Source organism: Dipodomys spectabilis, unplaced genomic scaffold (genome assembly GCF_019054845.1).
Source record: "Dipodomys spectabilis isolate Male_0828 unplaced genomic scaffold, ASM1905484v1 ptg000024l, whole genome shotgun sequence".
Classification (NCBI taxonomy): Eukaryota; Metazoa; Chordata; class Mammalia; order Rodentia; family Heteromyidae; genus Dipodomys; species Dipodomys spectabilis.
In genome coordinates, this window is record NW_024870701.1 from 16,090,378 (window position 1) to 16,103,711 (window position 13,334).

The following is a 13,334-nucleotide window of genomic DNA, read 5'->3' on the forward strand; positions in this document are numbered from 1 at the left end:
GGGTTTCCTACATACTACACAAGGACCTGAAGCCCTGGAATGGGTTTATTCAAAGAATAAACAAATCCAGTGTTACTGGAGTCATGGAAGACAGGTAGTAGAAACAGTTATGGATGGCCTTGTCTTGGTACCTGTTTGGTTTATCCATTCATTTATGAATAGATATTTGGTTTTAATATTCACATTCTAGCTATTGGGAATAATGTTTCTATAAACATTTTTTTTGCCAGTCATGGGGCTTGAACTCAGCCTGGATATTGTCCCTGAGCTCTTCAGCTCTACCACTTGAGCCACAGAGCTAATTCTGGTTTTCTGGTGATTAATTGGTGATAAGAGTCTGATGGATTTTCTTGCCTGGGCTGGCTTTGAACTGCAATCCTCAGATCTCAGCCTCCTGAGTATTTAGGATTACAGGTGTGAGCCACTGGCACCTGGCTTCTATGAACATTTGTATAGGAGGTTTGGTGTGTGCAGATTTTCGTTCCTTTTGGGTGTATACCCAAGAGAAAATTTCCTAGGTGTACATTTAATTTCCTGCAGAATTGCCAGATGCTTTTCTGTAGCAGCTAAACCCATTGCTGTTCCCACCAGTACTCTGAGCGAATTCCAATTTCTCTACATTTTCACCAATGCTTGTCTCAAGTTTTGATTATAGCATCCTAGTAGGTGTGAAGTGGTTTTGATTTGTATTCCTCTATGTAACTATGATGGCGAGCATCTTTCTATGGATTTCCAGACTCTTTGCTTATTTTTTTAGGAGCCTATTTAAATCCTTCCTTCATCTTTTTTTTTCTTTTTGTTATTTAGGTATAATATTTCTTTGTGTTTTCTAGACACAAGTGCTTAATCTCACACATGATTTGCAAATGTTTTCTCCCATTCTGAAGGTTGTCTTTTCTCCCTCCCTCCCTTCCCCTCTCTGTCTCTCTGTCTCTGTCTGTCTCTGTCTCTGTCTGTCTCTCCCTCTCTCTCTCTCTCTCTCTGCTGTCCCTCAGCTCTTCAGGTCAAGGCTAGCACTCTAACACTTGAGCCACGGCGCCACGTCTGGTTTTCTAGTGTTTAATTGGAGATAAGAGTCTCACAGACTTTCCTGCTCTGGCTGGCTTTGAACCGTGATCCTCAGATTTTAGCCTCCTGAGTAGCTAGGGTTACAGGCATGAGCCACAAACACCCAGCTGTCTTGTCTCTTGATGATATTCTTTGAAGCACAAATGATTTTAATTTTGGTGAACTTCAGTTTCTCTCTCTTTCCAATGGTTGCTTATGCTTTTGGTATCTTATCTAAACAAACACTAACTAAATCAGAGTTGTGAGATTTATACTTTGTATTCTTTTAAGAGTTTTATAATTTTTGTTAGTATTTTTCAACTCCCTCTAAACACAATTAGTATGATTTACTTAATTTTTCCCACAAAAAGAATAAATCAATCCTCATTGAAGAAATACCACCCATATTCAAATTATACAAATGAGAGTGATCAAAACAAATTGTTTGGTCTATAGTGACATTTTAATGTAATGCTACTCATTCTACAAATTTTTCTCTCTGTTTCTCACTGTTTTCTTTATAGACTAATAATTTTAGTTTGTATTCTAATTGGCTAAAATAAAAATAAACTTAGCCAAGCTGAAATTGTATTTTTCTAATCAAATTAGAATTATATGTAATATAAAAAATATTTATTCTGAGCAAATTTTAGAAGTACTTATTTACAAGCCATCTATTAATGTTATCTGTCATGTATCATATCTATCCCAAGTATTCACTAAAAGAAATTTTTCCCTGGTAATACAGAGCTCTGAAATAGTCTCTCAAGCTTGCTAGGTAGGTGTTCTACCACTTGAGCCATGACTCCAGCCATTTATTGTTTTAATTATTTTGGGGATAGGATCTTGTGTCCCAAGTCTGTTTTAGACCATGATCCTCCTATCTATCCCTCCTATATATAGATCATAGACTTGTGTCACCATGCCTGACTTGTTTGTTGAAATTGGATCTTACTAATAACTTTTTGCCTGGGCTGACCTCAAACTGTGGTCCTCCTGATCTCTGCCTCCTGAGAAGCTGTGAGTATGGTGTGTACCACCATGCCTCACTCTCATTATTAAAGCAATCTCTAAGCAACATTTCTTATTACTATTCAATTATTATATAATCTAGAAATGGCACTATTTTCCTTAAAATTGGACTTCAGTTATGAAAGCTGTAAATTTCCATGTAGAATAGTGATACTCATTAGACACTATGTGGAAAATGTGGAAAATGTACATCTCGTGGGTAGGGATGGGAGGAAAAAACTGGGAGAGAGTGAGACATGGTTCAAAAATAATTGTATTTATTGCCTGATACATGGAACTGTAACCCCTCTGTATAACACCCTGACAATTACAATAAAAATTAAATCTAAAAATAGTTCTCATGTAGAAAAATGTTAAAACACCAATTAAAAATAAACAGTTCTTTGGAATGAATTTTACGACCTTGACTTAATCTCCATCAATGAGAAAGTGAGTTGAATATGGCTTTATGTACATTTTTACTAGAAAAGACTCTTGAAACATTTCCCCTGAGAGCTTGGCCCATTGGTTTCTTAAGATTTTAGATACATAATTTGTGTTACTTTAAACTGAAGTCACAATTATGTACTGTAACCCCTCTGTACTTCTTTATAATAACAATAAAAAATAGAAAGCCAAAGTCATGAGTTTGGTGCTGGTAGATCATGCCTGCATCCTAGATGCTCAGGAAGCTGAGATCTGAGGATCAAAATTCAAAGCCAGCCCAGGGAGGAAAGTCTGTGAGACTCTTATCTCCAACTGTCTACCAAAAATCCAGATGCAACACTGTGGGCTTAATTGGTAGACGCTCCAGTACAAACACACACACACACACTCTCTCTCTCTCTCTGAAATCACTGCTATTACTGCTTTTTCCTTGCAGATTCCACTCTTTTTTGCTCTTCATGGGCCATCCTCCTTATGCAATTCGAGAAGTGAACATAAACAAGTTCTGCCGGACCATTAGTGAATTTGCACTAGAGTATCGCACCACCAGGGAAAGGGTTTTGCAGCAGAAACAAAAGCGGGCCAACCACAGAGAAAGAAATAAGACCAGAGGGAAGATGATCACTGACGTAAGTTTCACAAAAAAGTCCCTTGATGTTGTTGTTTTTTGTTTTGTTTTGTTTTTGTGGGTTTTTTTGTAAATAAGATCCACCATCAAACCTTCTCACAGTTTGGGTAGTTGTGCGATATGGAAAAAAAAATTCTCCTTAAAAAAAATGGACTTCCTCTATTTCTGAGAATATGTAATCTGTGACAAATCAAGGCCTAGGTCATGTAAAAATTAAGATTGTGTGGCTGGAGGAGAAATGCATAGTTTATGTTGGTGTGTTGTATGAAGTCTATATCACTTAAATATTTGATAACATTGGAAAAGGAAAAAATATCAAAGATAGCCTTGTGATCACAGGAAGACAAAGAGGTGTTAATTTGGAAATGCTTGAAGATTTCAATCACCATAACAATGTCATTCATTCAGTCACATGGACCACGCTTTGGGGGCATGTGAATAGAAATCTGACGTAACTGCTCCAAGATGTGATTTGATGAGCCCTTGACAGTTCTTCAAGTCACAGAATGTCAGGAAGCAAAGGTATTCAGGGAAACAGTGAATCCAGCAGTATTCTTATAGGACCATGAGATGCCTCTGGATACTTATATATTCATTCCCCCTGTTCCTGGGTTCTTAATCTCCTCCAGGTCAGGCTAGCCCTGAGCATAGTTAGTCCTTGGGTGCATAACACACTCAAAACAGGATATGCTCAGTATGTGGAGTGAAGAGAGGCACAAAAACAATAAAGAAAGCCAGAGCAGGTCCCCTTTTCCAATGTGCCTTTGTGAAACATGGAACCCCAGCCTGTTAGCTCTTTCTTTTCTAGTAAGCTTGAAGTTTAGTTGCAGAAAAAAGAAGAAAATTACCAGGAATACTCCTTTCTTCACATTTCTTCTTACTTAAACAGACTCAGAAAAAAAATAAAGTCATCTTTAATACTGACAGATCATATTTGGAACCTATTGAATGTCTCTTCAGTTTGTTTGTTTTTCATTGTTTGTATCCATGCTTGTGAACTTCTACCTGTGCAGGAATTGAAGCAGTACATGAGTTTTCACTGATAGAAGGAATAGAATTAGTCAAGGGTTAAGTAATGTGGGGTATTGTCACCCCTTGTGGTTTAAGCTTCATCTGAGCTCGTGTCAGGCAAATTTCTTTGAGGAGGAAGGAAAGCAATGAAGAAGACCTCGTGGAGGCCAGAGGTGTGTTCATGTTGTAGACAAAACAGAGGAAATGTGTTTATTTCTCTTTCACAGAGTCCACATTCCTGAGGGGTCTTTTCATAAGGAAACCCAGATGCACTGACTTAGACGTTTTGCTGTACTTTCAAGACAATTCTAAAGAAATCCATGGACTAATTGTTTCCTTACCACTCACCTCTACCCAAACCTCTTATTTCCTTGGACATTTCTGGAGCCTTAGAAGCACCAGAGTATCTCTCTCTCTCTCTCTTTCTCTCTCTCTCTCTCTTTTAAGAACCCTTCCTGCAGCTTCTGGAAGCTCTGAATGCCATGCCATTGGCTAAAAGTCTGATGTCTTCTCCCGATATTGGTTTCTGCAGGATCTTTATCCTCCTGGAGGGTTAAGGCAGCAAACTGAATCCACTTGGTCAAACTATGGCCTACACTTCATTCCCAAGTATTACTTTTAAACTATTTTTTAAAAGGACTCATTTATTTTTGTAGAAATGAGACACATTGTAGGGCAAAAGAACACAAGCTCAATATGCTTATAGTTAAGAAAACACATCAGAATTTCTTGCCAAATTCTTGAGATTGTTTTTAACAGATCCCACTAATTTTTAAATGGTGAGAATAGCTAACTTTCCTAGTCATAAATAGAGGTAAATATTTCTAGGTTTTGATTCGGTAATATTTAAGTTCACATTAAGATCTGGACAGTATGGACCTCTGGGTTCACATTTATGGTGTTTAAGAGGCTATAATGGCATTTATATAGAATGACTGCCATCTGCTGGAATAGTAGAATATTGTCACTAAGGCAAGCTGGCTTCAGATACTCCAACTCTCAATGGAGAAATTAGAAGATGTAAATAAAGCTTATAACCAAGGAAAGCTTATGCAAGGAAAGCTTATAACCAAGAATGTCAAAATTTGGGTGGAAAGTTACATACATACAACAGATCCCAAAGCCACAATCGATATAGATTAATGGAACCTCAAATATTGAGGTTTTAGAGAAGCCTATAATACATCATGTTTAATATAGATGCACTGAATAAAATGAGAATGAAGTGATAGCAGTTAAACTGAGATGAGACACCGAGGGTTAACTTTGAAGACATTATTTTGTAGAGTCAGGTTTGTATCAGCTCTAGGGAATTGTCTCTCCCCCATCCTTCCTGCTTGTAGTCACACACCGGACTTCACTTTCCTTGGTCCAGGAAGTACCAGGCAAGGCTCAATTAACCATCTTCATCTTTCTACTCCAAACTGGCTCAAGAGCGATAGTGACAGAGACGAAGCCGCTCTAAGCATCTATGCTCCTTTCTCCTGCTGTCCTAATCCAAATGGGCTGAGTGGGAAGTGTGAGGACTCCACTGTGCAGGGCAGTGAAGTCCCCTCACCTCCATCAACCTCAGCTGCTTCTATGGAATGGGGACACTGATTACTTTTAGGGCAATGGAGAAGGTGAAGGTTTTATAAGTACAACGTCGTGACATGTGCTGATTGCTGAAAAACTGGCAGCCATCCTGGTTAAATAAATAAGCCATAAGACCAAAAAAAAGAAGAAAAAAGGATAGTGAAGCAGTTCTGTTGTCTCTTGTCACAATGCCATTTGGGTGGAGTAGTGTGGAATGTGTGTGGTGCCCTGGAAGCTTTCTGACATTTTAACTTCCAAAAGTATCAAAGAAGTTGGGTCTGATATAATCTGGGTGGAAATACTTAAATTGAAGACACGTTTAATCTAAATCAAGAGATTGGGATGTCTTTTTCATCTTCCATTTGCATTTAGCAAAAGGCTATTTTATGTAATTTTAAATAATAAAGTGGCATCTGGCAAAGTAATTGCAAGCACAGAGAATCTGTCCCAGTGACAACCATGAAAGACAGGTGAAGTTTTATAAAGAGCTTAACTTCTCTGAGGAGAGAGTAACTTGATACATTCTGCTTGGGAGTTGTCTACTTGTCCTCTATGGCATGTGTGTAGATGATTAGGTATAGTCCAAGCCCAACAACCTGTCACGGAAGGGGATAACACTCAGGATGAGAGGGGACCGCAGCTGATGACAGAGCCAAGTGAATGGAGGCTGGTCCACTTACTGAGCTTTAGTAGCCAGCAGAAGGTGGAAGACCCAACAGAATATAGCCAGGCGTGTATCAGGATTCTGAACAGGGACTAAAATCAATAGTAGAGAAACCAGATAAGCTGATTGTTGGTCCTATGAGCATCCCTGGTAGGTTGTCCTGGAGCTCTTCCAGTCCTCACTGCCTCTGATCAGGGCTGGACTTGAAGCTCACAGAACAATTATCCAGATAAGGATAAGAGAGTAGGGCCTGGCAAGTCCCTGGTTTGTGGTGGCCAATTTCCCCTTTCAAGAATGTGATGTGATGTTGAGATCTCATCTGTGCTGACTTCTGTACCTTCTAAGAATCCTTCTTTTCCATCCTGTCCTGTCCTGTCCTGTTCTGTCCTGTTGGGTAGACCGATGACGAAGATGAAGTTGAGGTATGACCATTTATAAACTTGAAGAACACTGCATTTGACTTTCTCATGTGTGCTGTAGCATCTAACTTAATGTCGTCAGCATGAAGTATCAGCACCATTCAGAGCTTTAAACCATGCATGGACTTTTTTTAACTGGTTGATTTTTGTGTGGTCATTAATTACCTAATGAGTTGTCATCATGCTGTGTATGTCAGAGGTGAAGGGTTAACTGCATTTTCCAAGCCATCTGTGGCTCTAGGTGAATCATTAGCCCTGCCACTAGTGGCAGGTCCAGGGAATCTCTTCATATCTTTTTTTCCATCTCCCTTTCTGAGCCTTTTGTAAGTTAATTGTGAAAACAATTCTAAAATAGCTATATGTGTATGGTGGGCAAGGTGGTAAGAATCAAGGCTAGCCTAGACTACATAGCAAGATCTTGTCTCAATAACAAAATGAAGTAGAATAACTACATAAAGAATCCTAAAACTAAGAGGAAGTCAGTCAGCGATCAAGAGCCAGGCCAGAGCTATGGTCACTACCCATGGACAGAAATGTGCCCATTTCTTTTGACTAGGTCCTATGGCATGTGTGTAGAGCTGGGAGGGTTGGGGTTTCTCACCTTAGAACCAGAGATGAAACTGACGGGCTGACTGATCATGAAGAATGAGGAGGTCGAGTCACACAGCTTTGTATCCTAATCTCTGTTGGTGTGGCTGAAAAGAGGAAGGTAGGGATGGATTTATAGAGTTCTTGGTAGTTTGACTTAAGGAGTTTTGCCTGGATATTTGGCATCGTGTATATACAGTATTCTAATATACCTCTTCAATGCCTATTTGTCCAGGTAGAGTTAGAGAAAATCATCATGGGTTTGCAATGCATATGTATCTAAACAACTACATTTTTGACAAAACTGAAAATATTGAGTGTTGCTGAATTCCATTTGGACTTGAGTTTATGCATCATGTTCTGTTCTGCACCCTGGCATGTGGCCCACTTCAGTCTTTGGCCATTTAATCTTATAGGGCCTTAGTTTCCTTTTCTTCAAAATGAGGTCAGGCTAGCTAGACCTAGGCAAATTCTTCCAAGCTCTTAGCTGGAAAGATAAAGCTCAGGACATTTGATTAAGAAGGTGTATTTTAGCTCTAATTTCTGGACCTCAGTTTGAGGCTCAGGAACTCTGTCCTCAGAATTGCAATCTGTCACCTCTAGTGGACACCCAATGGGGAATCTGAACCTCTAAGAGAGACTCATGCCAGCAGACGGTTGATGGAGTTCCTTCTGGGGCAGTGGCTATTGTTTTGACAGTAGATCTGTGTACAGTTCTTTTGTCACCAGTCAATAACCTCATTAATTGTCAGAACGTGTGGATGTACAGAATGTATGCAAACCAAACAAATACACAAAAGGGAAAGTTTTCCATAGCTGAAAGTTTCCTAAGGTTGAGTTGCCTCTGGGAGATCAAATCTCCCTCATGTGCTTATTAACTTCCTTTGGTTTTGCAGTCTGGCAAATTCTCTGGCAATTCTCCAGTGCCCCCAAGCCAGCCGCAGGGTCTGAGCTATGCTGAAGATGCAGCTGAACATGAGAACATGAAGGCTGTGCTGAAAACCTCGTCCCCTGCTGTGGAGGATGCCACCCCTGTGCTTGTCCGCACTCGCAGCCGAGCAAGCCGAGGTAACTCCTATGCAGGGCTCCTCTTCTCCCTTGGTCACCCAAGGGAGCGGGTCGTCCAGTGAACCCATCATAGGGTGCAGGATAGTGTCCTCAGTGAATGGCTGTGATGCATTAGTAACTCTCCCTAGCTACCTTTCACTAGCTACCTTCAATAGCTTCAACTCAAAGAACACAACACTCCCCAAACAACCCTGCCTACCTTCTTCCTTTCTTCTCTCCCTACTCACTCCTTCCTTCCCTCTTTCTGTCCCCATTTCTTCCTTTTCTTCTTCTTTGTTTGTGTGTGTGTGTGTCTGTGTGTGTGTGGTACTAAGGAATGAAATCAGAGCCTTACATTGGCTAGTTAAGTACTCTACCTCTTGAGCCACACTCTCCAGTCCTTTTGCTTTTAGTGCAGTTTTTTAGCTAGGATCTTCTCTTAACTTTGCCCAGCTGGTCTCAGACCAATGTCTGAGCCCCGAGTGGCTGGGATTAAAGGTATATACCACAACTTGTGGCCTGTAGAAGGATTTCTTATTGTGAGTGAATTCTCATAGGCCCATGTTTGTAGATACAGATGTGGATATAGATATATTGCACCTTGTTCTATTTATTTGTCTCCTCTGTGGCTGCTTTACACTCCAATGACATAGTTGGCCAATTATGATAGAATTTATAGTTGACAGAGCCTAAAAAAATTACTTCACAAAAAAAAGTTGGCCAACTCCAGCACTGGCACACACAGACATACACACATACAAAGCCAGTGTTCCAAGAGAGTTTAAAGGAAATAAGGGAAGAAAATGAGGTGAGTTAGAAGCTGAAGAGAAATAGTATCATTAGATGCTGAGGGGTAGAGACAATCAGTCTAGAAAAAAAGCATAAAATATGAATGTAATTATTTTATGAGTAAAATAAAATAGTTTTGTAGTATTATAATATACAGAGAGAGAAATTACTTACCCCTTTAGGTACCAAGAGGCCTGAGATACCCTTGGTGTGAGTCTCTCTCTGCCTCCCAGCTCTTTTAGGCTTTGGGTAGTAGGCTCAGCATGGCCTTAGAACTGGCATGTGGTGATGCTAGCTATCAGATCTCAGTGGATGCAAGGCAAGAAGGTGGCAAGTTCTAGGGCAGCCCAAGAAAAGTTAGCAAAACCCAGTCTTAAAACCAAAGACGTGTTGTATTCATAAACTGATTTGTTATATGGCACCTCCTTTGTGCAACTACTTAAAGATGATTATAAATTTTAAAATATGTGAAGAATAAGTACAAAAGGACTAGGGGATATAACTCGATTCAGTTCCTAGTACTACAAAATATAAAATCACAAAATAAAAGTGAGAACTTACATAAGTAGTGAAAAGTACATGAATTAAACAGATTTTGAACTTATAAGAACAATCATATAGCCATTCTTGAACTACAAAATAAGATTTGCAATAAGGGCCTTAGTTGATAGATTTGATAGCAGATTTTTTCTAGCAAAATATGAATTTCAAGATTAGTAGAAAATTATAAAGTAAAGCATAATGAGAAAAAAATGGGAAAAGTATATATATATATTTACATACAGACATACATATTCACATATATTCACCATCATAGATTTCACAAGGATGTTGATATGTTCCAAAGGAATGGCTCTGGGTATATTAAATTAATTTCTTTTTTTCTTTTTTTTTATTGTGAAAATACCGTACAGAGGGGTTACAATTACATGAGCAAGGTAATGAGTACATTTCTTATCAAGCATTGTTGCCTCCTCCTTTGTTTCCCCTTCCCATCCCTTCCCATATCCCCACCCACCCACGTTCCCCCCCCCCACCTATCCCCCTCCCGCCCCCCCCCCTGCGCCAAAGTTGTAAAGTTCGTTTTTCGACATAATGTCTGGTACATCTCATTGTTGCAATGGGCCCACCTGTATCCCTATTTAAACAATTTGTTTTTTCCCTTCCCCTCCCCAAATTATACCAACATCAAATACAGTGAAAACAGGAGTTATACTGTGTGGGCGGGGCACACAAAGCAACAAAGAAATAATCTTATAAATATGTTAGAAACAATAGCAAGAAAGAAAAACCATTGAGTCCTTATCCTGGGGTTTAAATTAATTTCTAATTGATACTACCTGGGAACTCCTGATTTGGTAGTTGTTTCTTTTTGTTTGTCTAAAGTGAATACTTTTGATGCCAGATTTGGTCCACATTAACAGTTATTTATAAACGTATTTTTTCTCATCAAGAAGCAGGTGATTATTCCAAAGGAAAAAAATCATGTCAATTTCTTCATTTGATGGGTGGACAGGGCAATCCTAATACATTTTAAAAATTACTAGATAATCTCAAATCTCTGGATTTCTGTTTAACCTTTGAGAAGTTAGTACTAGTTGACATTTGGGATATCCCACCAATAATAGAAAGCTGACTCATTAACCCTTAGTGGGTCTCTACCATTACTGGAAGTACATAGTAGGGTATGGCACGGATCATCTGTTCTTGGGTATTTACAGGACCTGCCAGGTAAATACAACACATACAATGGAGAGGATAACATAATGAGATAAGAACACAGTTGTAGAACAGGACAGGATGACCAAAATGCTCCAGTACAGGTTTGTGCAGAGCATTTGGGTGGTAGCAGCCAGAGGTGGGGACATGTTAGCACCCTGGTTATGTTAACTGTGAAACTCTCCCTTTTGCTAGAATCCACAGCTGGCAGATCTCAGCTATTTAGAAGAAAAATGGTGTGTATTTTTATGTTGGGATTTGTCACTATGTCTTTTATACCATCTGGTTGTTGAACTTCTCAGGATCTACTAGTTCGTGGACTATGGGAACTGATGACTCACCTAATGTCACCGATGATGCAGCTGATGAGATCATGGACCGAATTGTTAAGTCGGCCACCCAAGTGCCCAGTCAGCGAGTCGTGCCGAGGGAGAGGAAGCGATCTCGGGCCAACCGCAAATCTCGTGAGTACATTTGGGGCTGGGTGAGGGAGGTACCTCCCTTTCCATTTGATATAATTTCAGAGAAGACCTACCAGCACTCCTCAAGGGAAGGTTTGAAGTTCACTATCCATGTGGCCAGTTGTGGAGAGAATTGCTGCCCCATCTGTCCATTCTACTTTCTGGGTAGCCAGACCTCTCTCAATACACACATGGCCTCTAGTAAACTCAGAAAGGCCCTTATAGGTCTCTAGTGTGCAGAGATGGGCAGAGGAGACACTGCCAAATGTGCTTCTGCAATTTGCTTAAAGATTGAATTTGTGCCCTTCATCCAAAACCAAAGGGCCATTTCTTGGGTTGGAGGCAGATTTCCTTGCAACATGTTAAAGGTAAAAATCAGAGCTAGCAAGCAGCATTTGTGATGCTTAAAATATTTAATGTTAACTCAGGCTGATCAGCATTTTAGCCTCTTGAAATTAGCTGTTCAAAATCATCAGTTAACCAGAGGATCTAACAAAGTCAAAGTGACTAGTGTCCCTTTAAGTCTAAGCCTGCTGCCTGCTCCTACCCCCTGAACTCACAGATATAATGTTACCTCTGTTGGCACTGTGCCAATTCTGGCAGGAGCCTCTCTCTGGAGAAACAGGATCTCTGTGGATCCTTTGGCATCTGCTTGCATTAGCTATGGCTCTTAGTGTTTGGGGAGAACCCCCTGATTTTGGTGGGTTACTGGGTCATGCAAGAGATAGCTTCAACTTTCCACTGACTTGGCCTGTAACAGCAAAGGATTACAAGTGAAGGAAAAAAGGAATGTGGTTGCCTCTCCTTACTTTGTCTCTCAGATAGACAGTAACCTCAGACAGGAAAAAAATTTCAGTAAGAACTCAAGTGCAGGGCACTTTCAGTTTATTCCACCTGTGAGATTTTCAGAGTAGGAAGCATGGACTGCAGTGTCTGACTTTGTTTTACTTGATGCATTGCCATGCTTGTTACTAGGGTAGAGAATACTACAACACATTCCTGCAGCCTGATGAACCTTTCTCCTTATACAGGATCTCCTTTTGACTCTGATGGAAGTTTTGCTCAAGAAAAAGAAGCCCTGGGGGTGAGCGTAGCATGGCAGGGAGGTCAGTTCTCATTAAGATGAGTGAGTTGAGTTTCTGACAAGCTCCTCTGTGAAAGTTGATGCTGCTGGTCTTTGCAACTTATCTGAGTGACAAGACTCTAGAGCTATGGTTCTCAACTTTGGATTCACACTAGAATAGTCTGTAGAGATTTTTTTAAACCCACATATATTGGCTAGAGCTATGAATTCATAACCTCATAGGTAGAGGTCAAGGTCTAGGCCCTAGTTCCTTTGGGGAATTAGTGTCACTGAAAAGTAGGATCTCTCTCCACTGTTTGTCTTACCTTCTGCCCTTGTAATCCTGCCACTTTTGAATAGAAAACTGCCATTCAAGCACCTTAACTTTCTACACTTTCAAGATTGTCTTTGTGGGCACCCATATTGGCATATATTTTGAATATCAATGCAGGAGATTTTGTTTCAAATGAAAAATTAGAATGTGTGTGGTTTCTAACACCTAGGGAAGCCTATTTAAGAAATCTTAGTTTTTAAAATGTAACTTGAAAGAGGCTTTCTTTAGATGATCAGTGGTTTGCCCTCAGTAACTATTGCCCTCTTATCTATTACGTCAATAATCCGGTAATCAGCCAGGCATTGCTGGCTCATGCCTGTAATCCTGCTACTCAAAAGACTGAGATCTGAGAGTTGCAGTTCAAAGCCAGCCCAAACAGGAAATTCCACGAGACTCTAATCTCCAGTTTACCACCAAGAAGCCAGAAGTGGTGCTGTGGCTCAAGTGGTAGAGAGCCAATCTTGAGCAAAATAGCTAACAGAGCTCTCAAGACCCTGAGTTCAAGCTGATGTACCAGCACAAAAATAATCA

The 13,334-nt window shown here is 40.0% G+C and overlaps 1 protein-coding gene across 4 annotated transcripts in view; it reads left to right on the forward strand.

Moving 5' to 3' along the window:
• Positions 1-13,334, forward strand: part of Fhod3 (formin homology 2 domain containing 3) — a 431,422-nt gene that overhangs the window by 406,986 nt on the left and 11,102 nt on the right. For all 4 annotated transcript variants that reach the window (XM_042675149.1, XM_042675146.1, XM_042675147.1 and 1 more), the window contains 3 exons: positions 2,942-3,134; positions 8,287-8,458; positions 11,248-11,409. In XM_042675149.1, the coding sequence (XP_042531083.1) occupies positions 2,942-3,134; positions 8,287-8,458; positions 11,248-11,409 (527 nt within the window). The remainder of the gene's footprint in view (positions 1-2,941; positions 3,135-8,286; positions 8,459-11,247; positions 11,410-13,334) is intronic.